At 36.0% G+C, this 19,715-nt stretch overlaps 1 protein-coding gene across 1 annotated transcript; it reads left to right on the plus strand.

Moving 5' to 3' along the window:
- Positions 1-9,703: 9,703 nt before the first annotated feature.
- LOC149811451 (Cytidine/deoxycytidylate deaminase family protein) lies at positions 9,704-19,463 on the plus strand. The gene is made up of 9 exons (XM_089993884.1): positions 9,704-9,876; positions 10,564-10,639; positions 15,155-15,194; positions 16,241-16,299; positions 16,380-16,417; positions 16,659-16,722; positions 17,348-17,401; positions 19,131-19,229; positions 19,308-19,463. The coding sequence occupies exons 1-9, from the start codon at positions 9,704-9,706 to the stop codon at positions 19,362-19,364; spliced, it is 660 nt and encodes a 219-aa protein (XP_089850010.1). The 3' UTR covers positions 19,365-19,463.
- Positions 19,464-19,715: the final 252 nt, after the last annotated feature.

The raw sequence follows: 19,715 nt of genomic DNA on the forward strand, positions 1-19,715 counted from the left end.
GAACTGGGTTCTGCTATGAGTTCTAGTGATGTAAGAACTGCCATAGATGAAGAATCACCAAACGATGCAGCTAGTAGATTTTATGATTTACTTAGAGATGCTGATGAGCCACTTTGGAACGGTTGTGAGAGTCACACTATCTTGTCTGCAGTTCTTCAACTAATAAATTTGAAGTCCGAGTATAATTTGAGTCAATCATGTTTTGACCGTTTGTACATGATTGTGAATAGTATGTTGCCCAAAGATGAGAAATTGCCACAAAATTTCTATCGTGCGAAAGTTATGGTCAACGCTCTAGGTATGGGTTACAAAAAGATTGATGTTTGTCCAAATCACTGCATGTTGTATTTCAAGGAGCAGGAAAATGACATATCATGCCCGTCATGAGGGCATCCTCGGTTCAAGCCAAAGACAAGATGCAATGGTAGCACGAGATCAAAGAAAGTTTCATACAAGTCGCTCCGCTACTTTCCTATCACTCCTAGATTGCAGCGATTGTATATGTCTTCAAGGACAGCTAAACACATGAGATGACATGCAAATAAAGTTCGACACGATGAAAACAAGATCACGCATCCTGTTGACGCTGAAGCTTGGAAGCACTTTGATCGTACTCATTAGAACTTCGCAATGGAAGTGTGAAATGTTAGACTCGGTCTATGTACAGATGGATTTAATCCATTTGGGGGTAGATCAACTCCATACTCATGCTGGCCAGTATTTGTAACTCCATACAACCTTCCACCAAGCTTGTGTATGAAACGTCCAAATCTTTTCTTGTCTCTGTTGATCCCTGGTCCGACCTCACCTGGCCAAAATCTTGATGTATATCTAAGGCCATTGATTGATGAATTTAAAGTATTGTGGGATGACGGTGTTACCACGTATGATGCCCACAAAAAACAAAACTTCAACATGAAGGCCGTTGTTCTATGGACAATCAGTGACTTTCCTGCATATGGTATGTTATCTGGTTGGAGCACACATGGGAGGTTGGCTTGTCCATACTGCATGGAGGATTTCAAAGCTTTTAGATTGAGGCATGGTAGGAAGCCTTGCTGGTTTGAGTGCCATCGTCGATTTCTACCCAGCGATCATCCGTTCCGACGTCAAAAGAATGCATTTAAAGCAGGCACAACTGAAACGGAAGGTCCATCCTCAAGATTGTCCGGCATAGAGATTCTAAGAAGATTGTGATACTTTCCAGATGTATTAACAGATGCCCGCAGTCCTACACCCTTCCGTGGATTTGGGAAGGATCATAATTGGACGAAAAAATCTATTTTTTGGGAACTACCGTATTGGCCGACCCTATTGATACGACATAATTTGGATGCGATGCATGTAGAGAAAAATGTGTTTGATAATGTGTTCAATACAGTAATGAATATTAAAGGAAAAACGAAGGATAATCCGAAGGCCCGTATGGATTTAAAATTAATATGTAAAAGACCAGAATTGGAACTCAAAGAGTATAATGGCAAAGTACTAAAACCAAAGGCGAAGTACGTGCTCGGACCTGATCAAATAAAACATGTATGTCAATGGTTGAGACAACTGATATTTCCAGATGGATATGTCTCTAACATTGCTCGGGCTGTGAAGATTGACGATGGACAGTTATATGGGTTGAAGAGCCATGATTGTCATATCTTTATGCAACGATTGATACCCCTAGCATTCCATGATATGTTAGACAAACCTATATGGGGGGTATTGTCTGAGTTAAGCGGATTTTTCAGAACATTGTGCGCATCGGAGGTCGTTGTATCAGATGTAAAGAATCTCGAGGACTCTGTCATCACCACTGTTTGTCTGTTAGAAAAGATATTTCCGCCAGCATTTTTCGATGTTATGGAACATTTGATCATACATCTGCCATATGAACTAAGGGCTGGTGGCCCTGTGCAATATCGATGGATGTACCCATTTGAAAGGTATATGTTTTTTTATATTTGTCTCTTTAATGACAGATATTTAAAATTTGAAATGTATATTCTTGTCAGATTCATGTTCGACCTAAAAAAAAGGTTCGTAATAAAGCAAGAGTAGAAGGCTCTATTTGTGAGGCGTACACTTTAGAAGAGATTTCAAATTTCTCATCTATGTACTTCGAACCTCATATTCCAACACGTTACACATGTCCGCCCCATAACGATGATGGAGAACAAGTAACTATAGCTGACAAGCTGTCGATATTTCAACCACTTGGGCATGCATTTGGTAGTTGCCGATCAAGGCTATTGACAGATCGAGAGCAAGATGCAGCACACATCTATATTCTTTTTAATTGCTCAGCGATCGACCCATACATCGAGTAAGTATATGTATATGCAACTCAATTATAAATCCTTTTATGTTCTATATGTGGATACATGGCTCGGTAATATAAGTATTTGTGGTTTGCAGATGATTTGATCTGGAGTTGCAAAACGAAGTTTCACATCTCACTGATGCAAAAGTACAAAAAGAACGTGAAACTAAGTTTGTGGAGTGGTTGAAACAGTTGGTAAAGAAGCTAATATAAATTTTGTACTTATAAACAACACTAAGTTACTTAATTGATCGTGATCACAATCATTGTTTATGTCTGTGCGTAGGTTCGCAATGGTGATGTTAAAGATCAAGGAATATGTGATTTAGAAAATTGTCCGACCAAAGTTGTGCAATGCTACAACGGGTATATCGTAAATGGTTATCGATTCCATACAAAAGACTACGGTATAAACAAATCAACGATAAATAGTGGCGTGTGTGTCAAGGGTAGCAGCTACGGTGAAAATGAACATGATTACTACGGTGTTATAGAGGAAATAATGGAGTTGACTTACTTAGGCATGAATAACAGGGTTACGATATTCAAGTGTCATTGGTTTGATCCAACTGCAACAAAACTCGACAAAGCTTCAGGCATTGTGGAGGTGAATCATAAATCCAGGTTTGGAACATATGAACCATTCATATTAGCCTCGCAAGCTCAACAAGTTTATTATACTTCATATCCGAGTATAAAAAAGTCAGATAGAAATAAATGGTGGGCAGTTTGCAAGGTGAAATCCAAACTATACCCCGAGTATGATCAGTTACAGGAAGATGAGTTAGCTGAAGACAGTGATTACTATCATTCAATCAGATGATGTCTATGTCTTCGCTTATGGTCACGATGTTGCGCATGATATGCATGTCATATCTCCATTGGCCGATGAAACATTCATAGAGGAATGTAATCCAAATGATGTACCAAATGGATGGGCAAACAATAAAGAAGAAGAAGAAGAAGAAGAAGAAAGTCAAACTAGTGACGAGGAAGAATTCTCAAGCTAGTGAGCAAAATCTTATACTACAAACCTCTATTTAAATGCATTGTAATACTTGATGTGAGTTGTATTGCAATACTTGGTGTGAATGATTAAAAATTTTATTTGAATGTATATTAATACTTGATACGAATGATTCTAATGCATTGTAATACTTGATGTGAATGATTTCAATTATCTGAATGTATTATAATTTATGCAACGAATGATTTGAATTAGTGCAATACTTGATGTGAATGATTTGAATTATTTGAATGCATTGCAATGCTTGATGTGAATGACTTGAAGGCATTGTAATACTTGATGTGAATTATTTGAATGTATTGTATGACATATGTTATTTGTTAGAATATGGTTCGTGGAGGTTATAGTGGTCGCTCATCCAGTAGTAGTCAGGCTCAGCCTTCATCTTCACGGGCTCCTGTGATAGGTATATCATATAACTAATTGGATGCTTGATTAGTTCAAATGCGCATTCTCAGAAGTTCTAATGTATTTTTTTACAGATGATGTTGCGCCTGTACACGACCCACCTACACCAGTTGATCACACAAGTCAACAGCCAACACAGGAAACAGGGTCTTCTCAGGCTGGCACAGGAAGACTCATTCGAATAGTGTATATCGATAATCGACCGTAAGTATTTTGTTTTCATTTATTGCATATCTTTTAAATATTTTATATTGATATTTACTGTGTAACAATTCATGTGCAGCACGAGGTTTGAGCCACAAGAAGTAGTACGGGAGATTAGGAATTCACTTCTTCAACATCTACCAGGACCAGTTGCTCAATGGAAAGAGTACCCAAAGGAGGTGTTAGACAGATTGTGGTCCTCATTCATGGTATACAGTTGTTCTTCATAGTTAATGTGTTTCATATTTAATTTATTTAAGCAATGTCTACTAACTTTCTGAAAATATTTGTAGGCTTCGAATCGCTTCCCAACTACGGTGGAAGAAAATGATGCAAGGAAGGTGTGGCAGAAGGTGGCTGCCAATCGATTTGCAGACATGCTGCACACTATGAAGACTGCAGCAAAAAAAGCATCTGGCGTAGTAGATGATCCATTACTGTGGAAGGGCCATGGTCCTATTACTATCAGGAGAGATTATTGGGATGAAATGTGCGATAAGTGGGCGGGAGATGCATTTAGAAATCGCTCTGCGAAGGCTGCACAAAATCGATCGAAGATGCCCGAAGCCCATCTACACACAGGTGGATCTAAGACATTTGGGAGCCACCTAAAGAAAATGGTAACTCATCAATATATAATATTAATTTTATAAGTATTGTTGCAAACTTGTGTACTAAATCTTTTGTCATTTAACTTCGCAGGAAGCAGAAAAAGGAGGCAGTGTACCATATAAGGATGTGTTTGTAGAAACACATAAACGGAAGACCACGGGAGTCTTCGTATCAGAGAAGGCGAGAACGACAACGGTATGTATTAATTCTATTAATAATCATTGCAATATATATGTAAGTTATCATAATGTTATCATTAATTATTAATGAATACTTTAAACATTATTTTGTAGGAGGCATATGAGCAACAGATGGTAGAGCGATATGGCGATGACGCTACTCAGCATCAATCATTTGATCCTACAGCATGGGTGACTGCAGCAGGTGAACCCAAAAAAGGTCGCGTGTTCGGGTTTGGGAGTAATATGAACACTTCACCAGTTATTGGTTCTTCCAGTTACGGCTCACCGACTTCTTGCGCCGACATAAGCTCCAAGCAGCCGACTATTCTTTCCGGTGATGATGTATGCCATATCATTAATGAATCACTGAATAACTACTTCCAATACACCGTCGCCCCCTTTCTCCGAAATGAGATCAAGGCCGCTGTTCAGGATAGGGGATCTTCGATTCCAGGTCCCTCTCAGGTATAATCACATATTCAGTTTTTTGTCTGCCTTAGAACACATATGAGCATAATCGAATCACATATATAACTTTTTGCCTGCCTAAGAACACATATGAGCATGTTATAATCACATATTCAGTTTTTTGACTGCCTTAGAGCACATATGAGCATGCGATAATAACATATAAAGTTTTTTATTGGATTAGAGCACATATGAGCATGCTATAATCACATATAAAGTTTTTTTGCCTGCCTAAGAACACATATGAGCATGATAGAATCACATATAAAGTTTTTTTGACTGCATTAGAACACATATGAGCATGCTATAATCACATATTCAATTTTTTGACTGCCTAAGAACACATATGAGCATGTTATAATCACATATTCAGTTTTTTGACTGTTTTAGAGCACATATGAGCATGCTATAATAACATATAGAGTTTTTTTATTGCATTAGAGCACATATGAGCATGCTATAATCACATATAACGCTTTTTTGTCTGCCTTAGATCAAATATGAGCATGATAGAATCACATATAAAGTTTTTTTGACTGCATTAGAACACATATGAGCATGCTATAATCACATATTCAGTTTTTTGACTGCCTAAGAACACATATGAGCATGTTATAATCACATATTCAGTTTTTTGACTGCCTTAAAGCATATATGAGCATGCTATAATAATATATAGAGTTTTTTTATTGCATTAGAGCACATATGAGCATGCTATAATCACATATAAAGTTTTTTTGCCTGCCTAAGAACACATATGAGCATGATAGAATCACATATAAAGTTTTTTTGACTGCATTAGAACACATATAAGCATGCTATAATCACATATTCAGTTTTTTTACTGCCTAAGAACACATATGAGAATATTATAATCACATATTCAGTTTTTTGACTGCCTTAGCACACATATGAGCATGCTATAATAACATATAGAGTTTTTTTACTGCCTTAGAACACATATGAACATGCTATATATCATTTATGATAGAATCACATATAAATTTTTTTGCTTTGCCTGCCTTAGAGCACATATGAGCATGCTATATTCACATATTCAATTTTTTGACTGCCTTAGCACACATACGAGCATGATCGAATCACATATATAGTTTTTTGCCTGCCTTAAAGCACATCTGAGCATGGTAGAATCACATATAGAGTTTTTCTAGATGCCTTAGAACACATATGAACATGCTATAATCACATATTCAATTTTTTGACTGCCTTAGCACACATATGAGCATGATAGAATCACATATATATATATAATGAAATAAATTACACACTATATGTGATTCTATCATGTGCTCATGTGTGATCTAAGGCAATAAAAAAACTCTATATGTGATTCTATCATGCTCATATGTGCTCTAAGGCAGACAAAAAGTTATATATATATAAATATATATATATATATATATATATATATATTTATATATATATATATATATTTATATATATATAACTTTTTGTCTGCCTTAGAGCACATATTTGCATGATAGAATCACATATAGAGTTTTTTTATTGCCTTAGATCACACATGAGCACATGATAGAATCACATATAGTGTGTAATTTATTTCATTATATTTTGTTTATCAATACTGACTGTTATTTTCTTGTGTAGGCTGCTAGCGATAATCAACGTAGTGGTGCTGAAGGGACAGATAAAGACAATGAATAAGAAGACGCACAATATCTTGGCGATGATTAGAGGACTGTGTTGAAGAAGTTCTGTTTTTTTTATGTTTCCTAATTGTAATTGTTGAATTGTAAATAATTAAACTTCTTAATTTTAAGGTGGAACGATTAATTGTTGTAGATTCTTGTTATATGAAATTTTTTGTGTGGTTTGTTTTTTATTTACAGGAAATATAAATTGTACAGGAAATAAAAATTGTACAGTTCTCGGTATTTAATTTTCAAATAATTTTTTTTTTTAATTTTTTTTTCGTGTTTGCGACGGATTAGCGATGGAACCATCCGTCGCTATTCATATTAATCTAGCGACGGCATAGCGACAAAAGTAAATCCGTCGCCAAGACGTGGTCGCCGTTTAGTACCGGCGGATTGGCGACGGAATATAGCGCTCGTTATTCCGTCGCAATTAGCGACGAACCTAATCCCGTCGCCAGTTAGCGTCGAAATATTCGCGACGTAAGCATACTGTCGCCTCGTTGTCGCTAATCCGTCGCTAACCATGTTAGCGACAGATTAGCGACGGAATGTGGTCGTCGCTAATCTATTGCTTTGTTGTAGTGTTAATGCTATGTTTAATAGGCATTCTGACAAGAAATTGTTGAAGGTCGCTGAAACACGTTTTGCTTCAATCATTGTGATGGCGAAGAGGATTAAAAAAGTGAAGAATGTTTTAGTTAACATGATAACTGATGAAAAATGAACATTCTATCGTGCTGATGATGATATCAAAGCTCAAGAAATTAAGAAATTCATTCTTGATGATGAGTTTTGTGACAAAGTGATATACTTTTTTCAATTTACGCAACCTTCTGTCTAGCAGCCAAAGCCTCCAACCCACTACGCCAACCAACCCTTATAACTTGATATTGTATATCAAGGGGCCTATTCAACTAGAAAAAAAATTAATATTTTTTAAGAAGGTTAATTTTTTTAAAAACTTGTTTAAATATTTTTATTTTTTAATGACACGTGTCTGTCATCCCATGATGAAAATGTACCGATTCACAAACAATTCAATTCAAAGAGTTTTTTGAGAAACCGATTTACCTATTGAACGGAATTTAACAACATTGAATAATCCCTTACATTCTTAAAATATGTTAACTTTTTCTTTTTTTTTACCAGGGTAAATTAATATTTAACATCAAAGGACAATATAGAAAACTAAAAAAAAGCACTTTTTTCAAGATGTAGGAGGTTAACTTGAGGTATCTGCTTAGCAGTTTACAGAAAAATAAAGGAGCATATCAAGAAATTAAAAAACAATAGGCCTTTTTTAGATTTAGGACCAAAAGATTGGCTCTTAAATGGAAATATTTCCTATTACAGATTGTCTGATATGTCATTTTACCACATCGGTTGACGAGCCAAGAATTCATAGTCAAACATCTTGACAAATTCTAAAACCGAAAAAATGTTTTCCTTCGGACCCAAGTAGTATCAGATTTGGACCTGAGTATTCGGGTATGATATTGGGTCTGGACTCGGGTCTATTCAGGTCCATTATAAGAAAACTCATACCCAAACCCGATAAGAACTACATGAACTCATTTTTACATTAAAAAATTATGGGTCTTATTCGAAACTCGGTATAAAATTTCACAAACTATACCCAGGTCCATATATTAATTGGATCTTTGGGTCCGAACTCCGGTCTTATTATTTATCACCATACTCGGACCATATAGGGTCTGGTCCAGGTTGGTCTGGGTAAACCCGACCCATTGACACCCCTATGTAGGGTGTCAACTTGGGTTTGGTTTGGACTCGGGTGGAACAAGACCCAAACCTGATTTGAGATGCTGGTACTGATTCTAGATCCAGATCCAATCAGACCCATCATAAAAGAAACCCTACTGAATTACATGAACCAGACCCAGACCATACCCGGTAAATTTATATTTTTTGTCTTTTTACATTGAAAAATTATGGATCTTAGTAGAAACTGGGGTCAGACTTGGGTTTGGTACGAAAGTTCACAAACCATATCTGGCTCCATATATTAATCGGACCCTTTGAGTCGGACCCGAATTATATTCAGACTTTTTTATTTATCACCAAACCCTAACCCTATAGGGTTTGGTACAGGTACGGGTTGGGTCCCGATCAAATCCAACCCATTGACAACCCTAAAAATATGTCGTTTCTCCCATGAATAATCTGCAATTTGATTTAGGGGTGTCAACCGGCCTGGTTTGCCCAGACCCGAACCAAAATCTATAGGGTTCGGGTATGGTGATAAATAAAAAGACCTGATTAAGATCCTAATCCAAACATGAAGGTCCGACAAATACATGGACCCAGGTGTAGTTTGTGAAATTTTACACCAGACCTGGACCTCACCTCAGTTTCGAATAAGACCGGCAATTTTTCAATATAAAACTGATAAGAAAATATGGTTTTACTGGGTATGGTCCAGCAGTCCAGGTTTGGTACATGTAATTCTGATCGGATCCGGGTATGTTTTTTATAGTGGACCCGATTAGAATAGGCTCCGGACTCGATACCATACTCAAAAATCTGGTCCAAGTCTGATTCCACCTGGGTCCGAACCAAACCCGACCCGTTGATACCACTAATTTTATTACGTCCGGAGACGCACTCGTATCGACGCCAATGGCGGACTTCATTCTTGGGTATTATGTAGTGTCACCGAAAAGTTTACTCTTTCAAATGTACTTCTTTAGTTATTTTCTTTCCCATTTTCCCGCGCCTCCGGTGCATTTGGAGATGAAAGCAAGAGAGGAGAGGGAAGGAGGGGAAGCTAGGGTTTGCTGTTCCGGCGATGATCTCGAGAGACCTCCTCCTCGTGTCCGCCTCCGCCCTTATCGGCGGCGCCGCCGCCCTCCACCTATTCTCTGCCCGGAGAAAGGCCTCTTTCCGCGTCCAGCCTTCCACGAACGGCGTCGTCGAAGATCACTCTGTCCCCGACCCTTTTGATCCATCCAAGCGCAAAGGGTGAGAGTTTCTCCAACTTTTCTCTTGAAAATTTGAGGTTTGGGGAAGCCTTTTTTGCCTAGAATTATTTCAAAGTTTTGCGGCGCGCAATCGGTTGGCGATTTCATTGCGATCAATTCCAGAATTTTGGTTAGTTTTATTTTGAAAAATTATGATAAGTGCGAGAATTTTTCGCGTTTGCCATCGAATTTGTGGAGTTGTTTTTTCTTTGGAGATCATTATAGCTGACTTGGAATGAAGCAGTGAGAGGCGATATAAAGAATTGTAGAGTTACGGAAGTTGTACCTCTAGATAGGAAGGAATGGAGAAACAACACTCATAAAACGGACCCCGTGTAGTTGGAAATATGATAACAGAAATTTATGGAAATTTTCTTTATTGTGAATTATTTCTATCATTGAGAAGAAAGAAATTTCGTAGGATGGGAAAGATCAGATATCTGATCTTGCTGCAACTGTTTCTTGATATTTTCGTTCCAAAAGGCTTTACGTTCGTAGCTGATTTGCTTTCGGTGGTGGAGTTTTTGTTCTAATTTTTGTCTTTTGTACTCCCATTTCCTTTTGTTTGACTGTTCAAATTCGATGCTTTTTGGTGAATGAGATTCATGGTGAAAACAAGAAGTTACGGAGATTGTATATCACCGGAATTAACTATTCTTAGTTATTTGTTTGTGCTCTTTATTCTCAGATATCTGTCATGGGATGACTATTTCATGGCTATTGCGTTTTTGTCAGCCAAGCGTTCTAAGGATCCAAATAGGCAGGTGAGTATACATTTCGGATTTTATGTTTTTTAACTTGTTTCTTTCTGCTGATGAACCATACTCCGTTTCTCTTCTTCTTATATGTCTTAGATGCATCTTGACGGACTAGTTTAGGGTTGGGAAATGTTAAAAGCATGAAAGGATTTTCTTGGAGGTATTTGTAATACCTATTGAGTGGGTTCTTTATGGTGACAATTCTTGTTGGTTTGTGATTGGAAAACTAATATACTTGTTGTTTCCCAATTTAGTGATTCAGACAACTTTAGTAGTTTGCCAAAAATGCTACACTATCTAGACATGGATATGGGTGTCAGTGTTGGACACAGGTACAATAACAGGCTTTGTTAAAAGCTAGATGCATGACACACATATATATCCACACATACACAGAAGAGTAAGACTTGTTTGAGTTTCAAAACGCAAAGCGAGAAGATGTCAAATTAGTGGTGCATTATATGAGACTAATAATAATAACTAGTCTTTGATTCCATAATCTTCCTTTGCTGATTCAAATATAACCATGAAGAACTGCCCAGTGCAAAGCCATTAATATGCTTGTAACTTTCTATCAAGTTAATGAAACTAATCATGGATTGTATGTTTACATCTAAAATGGGAAAGTCAAAAAACATAATGGCAAAAAAGATGTGAACAGTAAAAGAACTAAACAGTCAGGTGCCTAAAAGTGTTGGTGTAGGGTGTCATCAAAAGTGTTGGCATGGACATGACTGGTTGGTACAAGTGTCCATTTAACATAGTAAAATCCAATAAGTTTCAAAGGAAAGTTTCTTGTTTTTATGTTTATGGTACATTTGCTTTTTTATTTGACAAAATCAATTGCATGAAGTCCATCTTTAATGCTATTTCTCTGAATACTGAAGTACTGGCACTGTTATTGTGAGGAGGAAAAACACATGAGCAGTTACACTAAGTTCTTCTAGTTAAACCTCTCTATAGTGGTGTGCTTCCTTACCCTATTTGGGTGGCTAACTTGTTTGTGTTCTGATTACCCTATCTTTGTCTGTTATTTCATTTCACCTTTTCTGGATATAGCCAAAAGAGTTTGCATCACAATGAAATACTATGGAGAATGATGATCAGTTGATATGCTAAAATGTTAACAAAAGAGAAGCTGAAATCACAATTCACCAGCTATGTCACACGGGTGCGGGTGTGGGGGTGTGGCACTTTCAAAAAACTTGGGTGCGGGGGTGCGGCAAAAAAAACATATATATATATATATATATGTATATAAAGTCTAAAAGTTGGACATAAATGACCCTGGGTGCATTGACCGCACCGGGTGCCGCACCCGCACGCACACCTGCGTCACGTTGATGCGGGTGTGGCACCCAGTTGGCCGAGTCCCTGTGACATAGTTCACCAGCATAGAAGGGAATGATTGTGCAAGCACAAAAACACTAAAATAGTAATGGTCTGAATTTTTCACTTCATAGACTGGACCTAACCAGTATAGATATATATTAATGCCACTTTAGTGTGAGAACGATCTGATACATTGCTATATGTTCACATGAATGCTGGAAGCATGCAAGACATTCATGAGAGAACCATCTACTTAGGATAGAGATCGAGATATATTCTATTTGGGGAACTTAATTTTTCATGACTATTCCATATGCAGGACATGATGTGTATGGGATGATGCTTTCAATAACAATTTATGCTCGGTGGTTTGTCTTCTTTATGTTTTTGTCATGCATTATCTGTAATGAAATGCATCAAACACAAGGGGACGCCACTTATGGACTTGCAAGAACACACTTAATCAAGAGAAACACTTGATTGATTAAGCCACCCACCCACACAAGGGTCAAAAATATTCTTGTTATTGAATAGAAAATACTCTCAAGGAGTGTTAAAATTACAAGGGCCTTAGAGGCCTATTTATAATGTAGAGGGCCACAAGGGAGCAGCCCAACTAGCTGTTGGGCTTGTGACCGTTGGGAGCTGCCCCATCATTTCACAAAAAGAAAAACAAAACAAAAAGTACATAATAAAATAAAATAAACAAAAGGTAGTCATCTCCTAATGGGCTGATGCCTATTATAGCTGAAATGATCGAAATACCCCTGATGGGTATATATATATATCAAGAATGCAATCTTCACAAACAAAATCTCTTTCTTTATAACTTGTAAGAAATGAAAACAAGTGTAATTTGGACACACTAGGATGTCTTAATCTTTTGTGCTAATTTTCTATATCTTTATTTTTTACAAAATTATAAAAAGTATGTTTTGATAACTCAAGATTGTCCATAACATAGAGATCTCCTCTTCTATGGTCTTGTCCAATCGGCTTCCCGGACTGGAGATTTTGTATTAAACAATCATTATATGAAAACAAAAATTTACATCCATGATCCATAATTTGAGAAACAGATAAAAAATTTAAATTTAATTTTGGTACTGCTCTAATATTTGGTATATAAAAGGTTTGTTGTTTTTTAAAAAACCCAAAACTTTTAATTTTTAAAGATGTTCCATTGATGGTTGAAACATAAGAGTTATTTGGGTTAATATGACATTCGGATAATATGGACTCATTTGGAGTCATATGGAAAGAAGCACCGGAGTCAAGGATGCAATAAGTCTTACCAGGGTCATCACTTGTGGATATGGCTGCCTCCGAAAAGGAAGAAGCTTGAGTTTTAAACATTGGTTGTACTGCATCCATTAGTTGCGCCAAAGACAATAAACCGATGCATTTGGAGTTGTCTACATTATTTTTTTCAAAGGATGTTCCCACTGAAGCAACCCTTTTATCACCTCTATGATCTTCTTTTCTTCTTTTGGGGCAAAATGGCTTGATGTGTTCCGATTCATAGCAATTGTAGCATATGATTTTGCCACCATTTTTGTATTCATGATCATTTCTTTTATCACTTTAACTTCTTCCATAGTCATTAGGATTTCTTTCATTCTCATTTTTCACAAAGTGAGGAGGTTTATAACTCCTAGTGTGGTTTTCGAGCTTTGACATAGCAAGCACGAATTCTTCATCCTTTGAGGTGGATGGTTTTTTCCACCTATTTTCTTTCATAGTTAACTCTTCAAGGGTTTCAACTATGGTAGGTACACTTCCTCTATGAAGGAGAGCCGACTTGGTCCCTTCACATTCGGGTTTAAGTCCATTAACGAATTGATAGAAATGCTCCGTTCTAATTTGTTTTTCACGGAGTTCTATATCTTGGGGACAATGCCATTTTGACTCTAAAAAGAGTCAATTCATCCCAAAGGAGAGAGTGCATTGTAATATTTCTTAATGCTCATCTCTCCTTGGGTCGTAGTTCTTGCTTTGTTTTGCACATTGCATATGTGCACAATATTTTTGAGACTATACATATCTTTAAGATATTTTCATGCATCACTAGCTAAATCAAATTTTGTTAAGCTAGAGCACTTGTGGATGTTCACACTATTGATGAGCCATCCAATTATCTTGAAGTAACCCATCCTCCACTCTTTCCATTTCTTTTCATAATCGGAGACGGCTATAGATTTCTCTTCTCCTTGAAGAGCTACTTCCTTTCCATTATCAATTTTGGTAAGAATGAGTTTAGGCTCTCTTTCAGTGCCATCAATCAAACCCCATAGACCTTTTTTCCATATTTTGTGCTTCACTATGGATGCCCACATTACATAGTTCGTATCATTGAGTCGCACAGGAATGAAGACAATTACTTTTCTTTCATTCTCCATGTTTTATAACAAGGAGAGAGAGAGAGAGAGAGAGAGAGAGAGAGAGAGAGAGAGAGAGAGAACGGAATATAATACAAGTTTTGTTGAGAAGCTCTTTGATAGTGGGCTTTCCCGATGCAACAATACCCAATTTGAAGCTCCACCGAGCTTACAATCCTCCTATTGTTATTATCCGAATGAATAATACTTCAAGAGCACCAAAGCTCTGATACCATGTAATGAAATAGATCAAACACAAAGAGACGTCACTTACGGACTTGCAAGAACACACTCAATCAAGAGAAACACTTGATTGATTAAGCCACCCACCCACACAAGGGTAAAAAATATTCTTGTTATTGCATAGAAAATACTCTCAAGGAGTCTTAAATTTACAAGGGCCTTAGACACCTATTTATAATGTAAGTGACCACAAGGGAGCAGCCCAACTAGCTGTTGGGCTGCTAGACTGTTGGGAGCAGCTCCAACAGCTAGTTGGAGCTGCCCCATCATTTCACAAAAAGAAAAATAAAACAAAAAGTAGACAAAAAAATAAAATAATTAAAAGGTAGTCAGCCCCTAATAGGCTGACGCCTATTACAGCTGAAATGACCGAAATACTCCTGATGGGTATCTCAGTTTATATATATATATATATATATATATATATATATATATATATATATATATATATATATATATATATATATATATATATATATATATTAACATTGTCTACTGTTGTCTTCTGCTTCTTCTTCCTTTTTTCTGAATGAATATATTGTCTCAACATTCTTTCCTTTTTTTGTAGGTTGGTGCATGCCTGGTTAGTCAAAATGGGGTAATACTTGGTAGGTTGGTTATTGAAATTTGATCCCCAAAGCAATTTTACCTGCTCCTGTATTGCCACAAAAATAATAGCTTGGCTTATAATACGGTTGTGATACTGGTTGAGTGGAAATTTCTGATTAATCATGATAGTTTCCAACAGTACAAAATCTGTGGCCATTTCTGATCTCAAGCCTACATTGTATTTAGTTTCCTAAACAAGCTTATATTCAGTAATTTATTTCAGGGGACATATTTCGTGTACCAGTCACCATAAACATGCTTGTTCAAGATTCTGCTTGTAAACCCAGTAAATTAGTGGTGAACACTGATGAGGTTTTGAACTTCTGGCTTTATGGATCTCTTCAGTTTTCTGCTTTTGGATACTGCATTTCTTGCCCGCTGATTTATTATGAGAACTAAATCTAAATTGAGCAAAAAGTCCAACAGACTATTGTGATAAAAACAGGGTTCAACATGGAAACTTGAACATGTGTTTGGTTGAATAATTTGAATTATGTTGAGCATATTAGTGATCTCAAAAAATATTTGGCATATATTAGGCGTGTGTATTATTTCTTGCATTACTGTGATACTCTTGCTCTCCGGATGTGGAATTCATGAACTACTTGCATTTTCAAAGGCTAATGGGAGGTTTAGGAATGCTTGATCATCTTATTTCTCCAGCACAGTTTGTGTATTGATTCCTCTCTTATGTGCGGATCTTCATTCAGTTTGAAGATCAAATATATGATTAAAATGAAGCCATTAATTGAAAGTGGGAAAATTGCTTTGTGGGTTGTTGTCATATAAATATGGATTTATGGATTTTCCCCTGCCTATAGCTTCTCTCCCAGTTGTCTATAGTTAATTATTAATTTCAGTTCTCACATGGTCAAACATCACATTAACCAGAACTCTTTTTTTCAGCATGTTGATTGTGGAAATGTTAGTTTTGTTTTTTGGAATTTGAAATATGTGGATCTGATCATTACTATATCTACCTTTTGTCCTGCATGTTTGCTCATACTTTTTGGGTTTTAATGTAATTTGGTCTTTGTTTTTGCAGGAATAGGTTATAATGGATTCCCAAGAGGTTGTTCAGATGATAAACTACCTTGGGCAAAGGTTTGTTATCCTCTTTGTATTGTTTTATTCTCCATTGCTATAAGAGCTAATAGTAAGTGCCTTTTCTTCTTTATTTTCAGAAGTCTTTGACTGGGAATCCATTGGAAACAAAGTACCCGTAAGTTATACAGAGCCTTATGGTGTCAGCTTTTGATGTAGTCATGTATAAATTATGCATGAAATGAGTATATATATTTTATGCACGAAATGAGTATATATGCTACATTTAAATTGGTTTTAACTAAAAATACTTGTGGATAAATTGAAGTTTCTTTCCTTTCATGTTATTATGTGGGCATACAAAGTAACTATTCATTAGATCCTGATAATCTTGACTTCTTTTATTCTCTTTTTCACAGTTATGTCTGTCATGCTGAGGTTAATGCTATTCTGAATACAAATCATGCATCAGCTGCTGGACAGGTTTCCCCTACTTGTGTATATCAGTATATGGGAACTTTTTTGAAGTTGTTTTCATGTGTCCTGAACATTGTACATTAATGCATATGTGTACTCATCCATGATATTTTCTTCTCTAAAATTTATTTAGCTGCTTATTTGAGATCCTCTACTGCATTCTGATTCTTTGCTAATTTCTTTAGAGAGTCTGAATTCTGTTATATTGACCTATTATATTGAAGTTGTTGGCCTGTTCCATGGTGAAGCCAGTCAGTACAACAAACTCCTTTTTTTTTGTTTTTTTCTTGGAAGGCCTTCTATTCTAGCCAATAGCTCTGATCCTCAGCTGTTTTGAAGTTAAAGCATTTGCTGTACTAGTTAGTTAGGTTATGACTTGATTATAATCCTGATGTTAGAGAATATGTGCATATTGATTACCTGATGTTAGAGAATATGTGCATATTGATTAACATGTGATAAAGTGCTCATCTAATCACAGTACCCGTTATGGCTAGAGAAGGACCATGTTTTACTTATTCCTTTTCACTTTTTTTTTTAATTGCTGCAAACTCAACTTTTGTGACTATTTTGCCATTCTAGATCAAGTGACTTGCATTCACAAATCTAATTTTCCTTGTTTTATATTCAGAGGCTTTACGTGACAATGTTTCCTTGCAATGAATGTGCCAAGATTATCATTCAGGTACAGAAGCTCATGTTACTCTATACTTTTCAGAACTACCTTGTCACTCATTGTAATGTTATTGTTGCATATGCAAATCATAAGGTATACGAAGATAAGATAAACATAGTGCATATTTAGTTGGGGAAAACATCCGTGCATAAGTGCATAAAGTACATGAACTTATAGTGCTAAAAGCTTAACATATTGAAATGTATCTGAGAGAAATATGAAAATACATGATATGGTTTCTTTTGTGTTTTGGCTTGACATCATTCAATATGAGATGCTTTAAACTGCATCTCACAGGGGTATCTTATGAGACTTTTTTACTTGAATATAAAGTCTTGCCTGAGGAAATCTTGAAGAGTGATGGACCAACTACATATACAAAGGCTGTAAAAGACAGTTGGTACATGCTATGAATGAAGAACTGAGCTTAAACTTGGGTAATATTTCGATGACTGAAAAACAAAAATGTAATTGGTTGTAAATGGGTTTATAAAATCAAATATAAATATAATTGGATTATTGAGAGGTACAAGGCATGGTTGGCTGTTGAAAGGTTATATAATCAATGTATAATATGTGCTCTTATCATGAAGAGGCATTGAGTCTAGCAGTCAAGACCAAAGTTGTAAGTATCGTATCTATGGGGTGTTTCGATACCATACACACCAATACAGGTGTGTATCTTACGATACGTCCCTATATCTTATGATACATTCTGATACGGGGCGTATCTTAAGATACACTATAAATGCAATTTAAATGCACTTATTTCAAAAAAAAATCAAAAATATATAAGGCTCCTTGGGGCTAGCTCATGTTCATCCTTAAAGAGCTTAAGAGTGATTTAGAGAGATTTCCAAAAAAAAAGATTATGTTGATGATACTCAATGATTGACGTTATCGAATACATTTTTATTTGAAATAAAAAAAATAGTTATGTAAAATTTTTGAGCATTAAGAAAACACTGATTTTTTTTCTTTCTGTAAGCACACATTATTATGGATCTTGTGACTTATTAGCTTAGATTTGTTATTTAATATGCATATTATTTCATAGTTTCCATTTTTCTTGTGAGATATGCATGCCATGTATAGCATATTATCTTGATTATTTAATGTTCGATGTCTTATGCATGCCATTCATAGCGCATAATTGTTTTGATATGTAATATTATAGTTTTATTATCTTATTCAATTTATCATTGTTTGATGATGTCGTATGCAGCTCATGGAGATATAAATGCTTCATATGTGATTTTATGGTTATATTTTGTGCAATTCATCATTGTATCATTCGTTATGATTTTTTTAGAATTTTTGCTATATTTTCTGATTTTTTTAAAGTTTTTTATTAAAAATTATGATTTTTACGATACGATATGATAAACTACGATACTATCTTTTTTGGGCCAGACCGATACGGTTAATGATACAATACTTACAACCTTGGTCAAGAGTCAAGACTGTTATGGTTCAGTCCTTTTGTTATTGTAAGTTCTGTTTTCTAGTTTAGATTTCTTTGTTAGGTGATGGAAAGTATGGTTTGTGTTTTTCGATAGAAACTTTAGATATATTGTCTTGCTGAAAATCAACCTTGTGGTCTTTGCTTTAAATGCTTGCAAGTGGTTCTGTTTTCTAGTTCAGATTTCTTTGTTATGGAGGTGATGGAAAGTATGATTTGTGTATTTTCAATGGAAATTCTAGACATGTTATGATGAAGTCTGGTCTATTTTTCCAGTCTGGTGTTGCAGAAGTTGTCTACTTCATTGAGAAATTGAGTAAGTTAGACACTGCATATATTGCTTCTCAGAGATTGTTGTCAATGGCAGGCATCAAGGTGAGTCTCTCTCTCTCTCTCTCTCTCTCTCTATCTATCTCTATCTCTACGTTTGAAAGAAGCATCATTAACCTGCAGGTGAGGAAGCATCAGCCGCAGATGCCTCACATTCTCATACAGTTTGAACAATCTTGATTTTGTATAGCATCTTTCCTCATCATATGAACATGAAGACTGCTCTTGTGTTCAGGAACTCCTACTTTGTTATTTAAATAAACTGTTTTTGATAATCAATCAATTTCTTCAATTACCACTTTTTCTTATTGAAATCGATGACATTTGGTCATTTCTCTGATCTCCAATGAGTGATGTTGTAATGCATGTGTTGAAAAACTTGAAATAGTCCAGTTACCTCTCCCATAACCCAAAGATCCTACTAATGGTTTGGTGGATCCTTACAAGTACTGGAAGTCATTTACTTTTGCCGGACGAAACTGCACAATTTCTTAAATGTCTTTTACTGCCAATAGACAGAGGGCCACTTAG

This window comes from Nuphar pumila, chromosome 17 (assembly GCF_984573655.1).
Source record: "Nuphar pumila chromosome 17, dmNupPumi1.hap1.1, whole genome shotgun sequence".
Taxonomy (NCBI): domain Eukaryota; kingdom Viridiplantae; phylum Streptophyta; class Magnoliopsida; order Nymphaeales; family Nymphaeaceae; genus Nuphar; species Nuphar pumila.

Coding starts and splice junctions, on each gene's coding strand:
- LOC149811451 (XM_089993884.1), top strand. CDS start 9,704: ATGATCTCGAGAGACCTCCTCCTCGTGTCCGCCTCCGCCCTTATCGGC. Junction 15,195..16,240: donor TCAAAATGGGGTAATACTTG/GTAGGTTGGTTA, acceptor TTGTTTTTGCAG/GAATAGGTTATAATGGATTC. Junction 17,402..19,130: donor GTGCCAAGATTATCATTCAG/GTACAGAAGCTC, acceptor CTATTTTTCCAG/TCTGGTGTTGCAGAAGTTGT.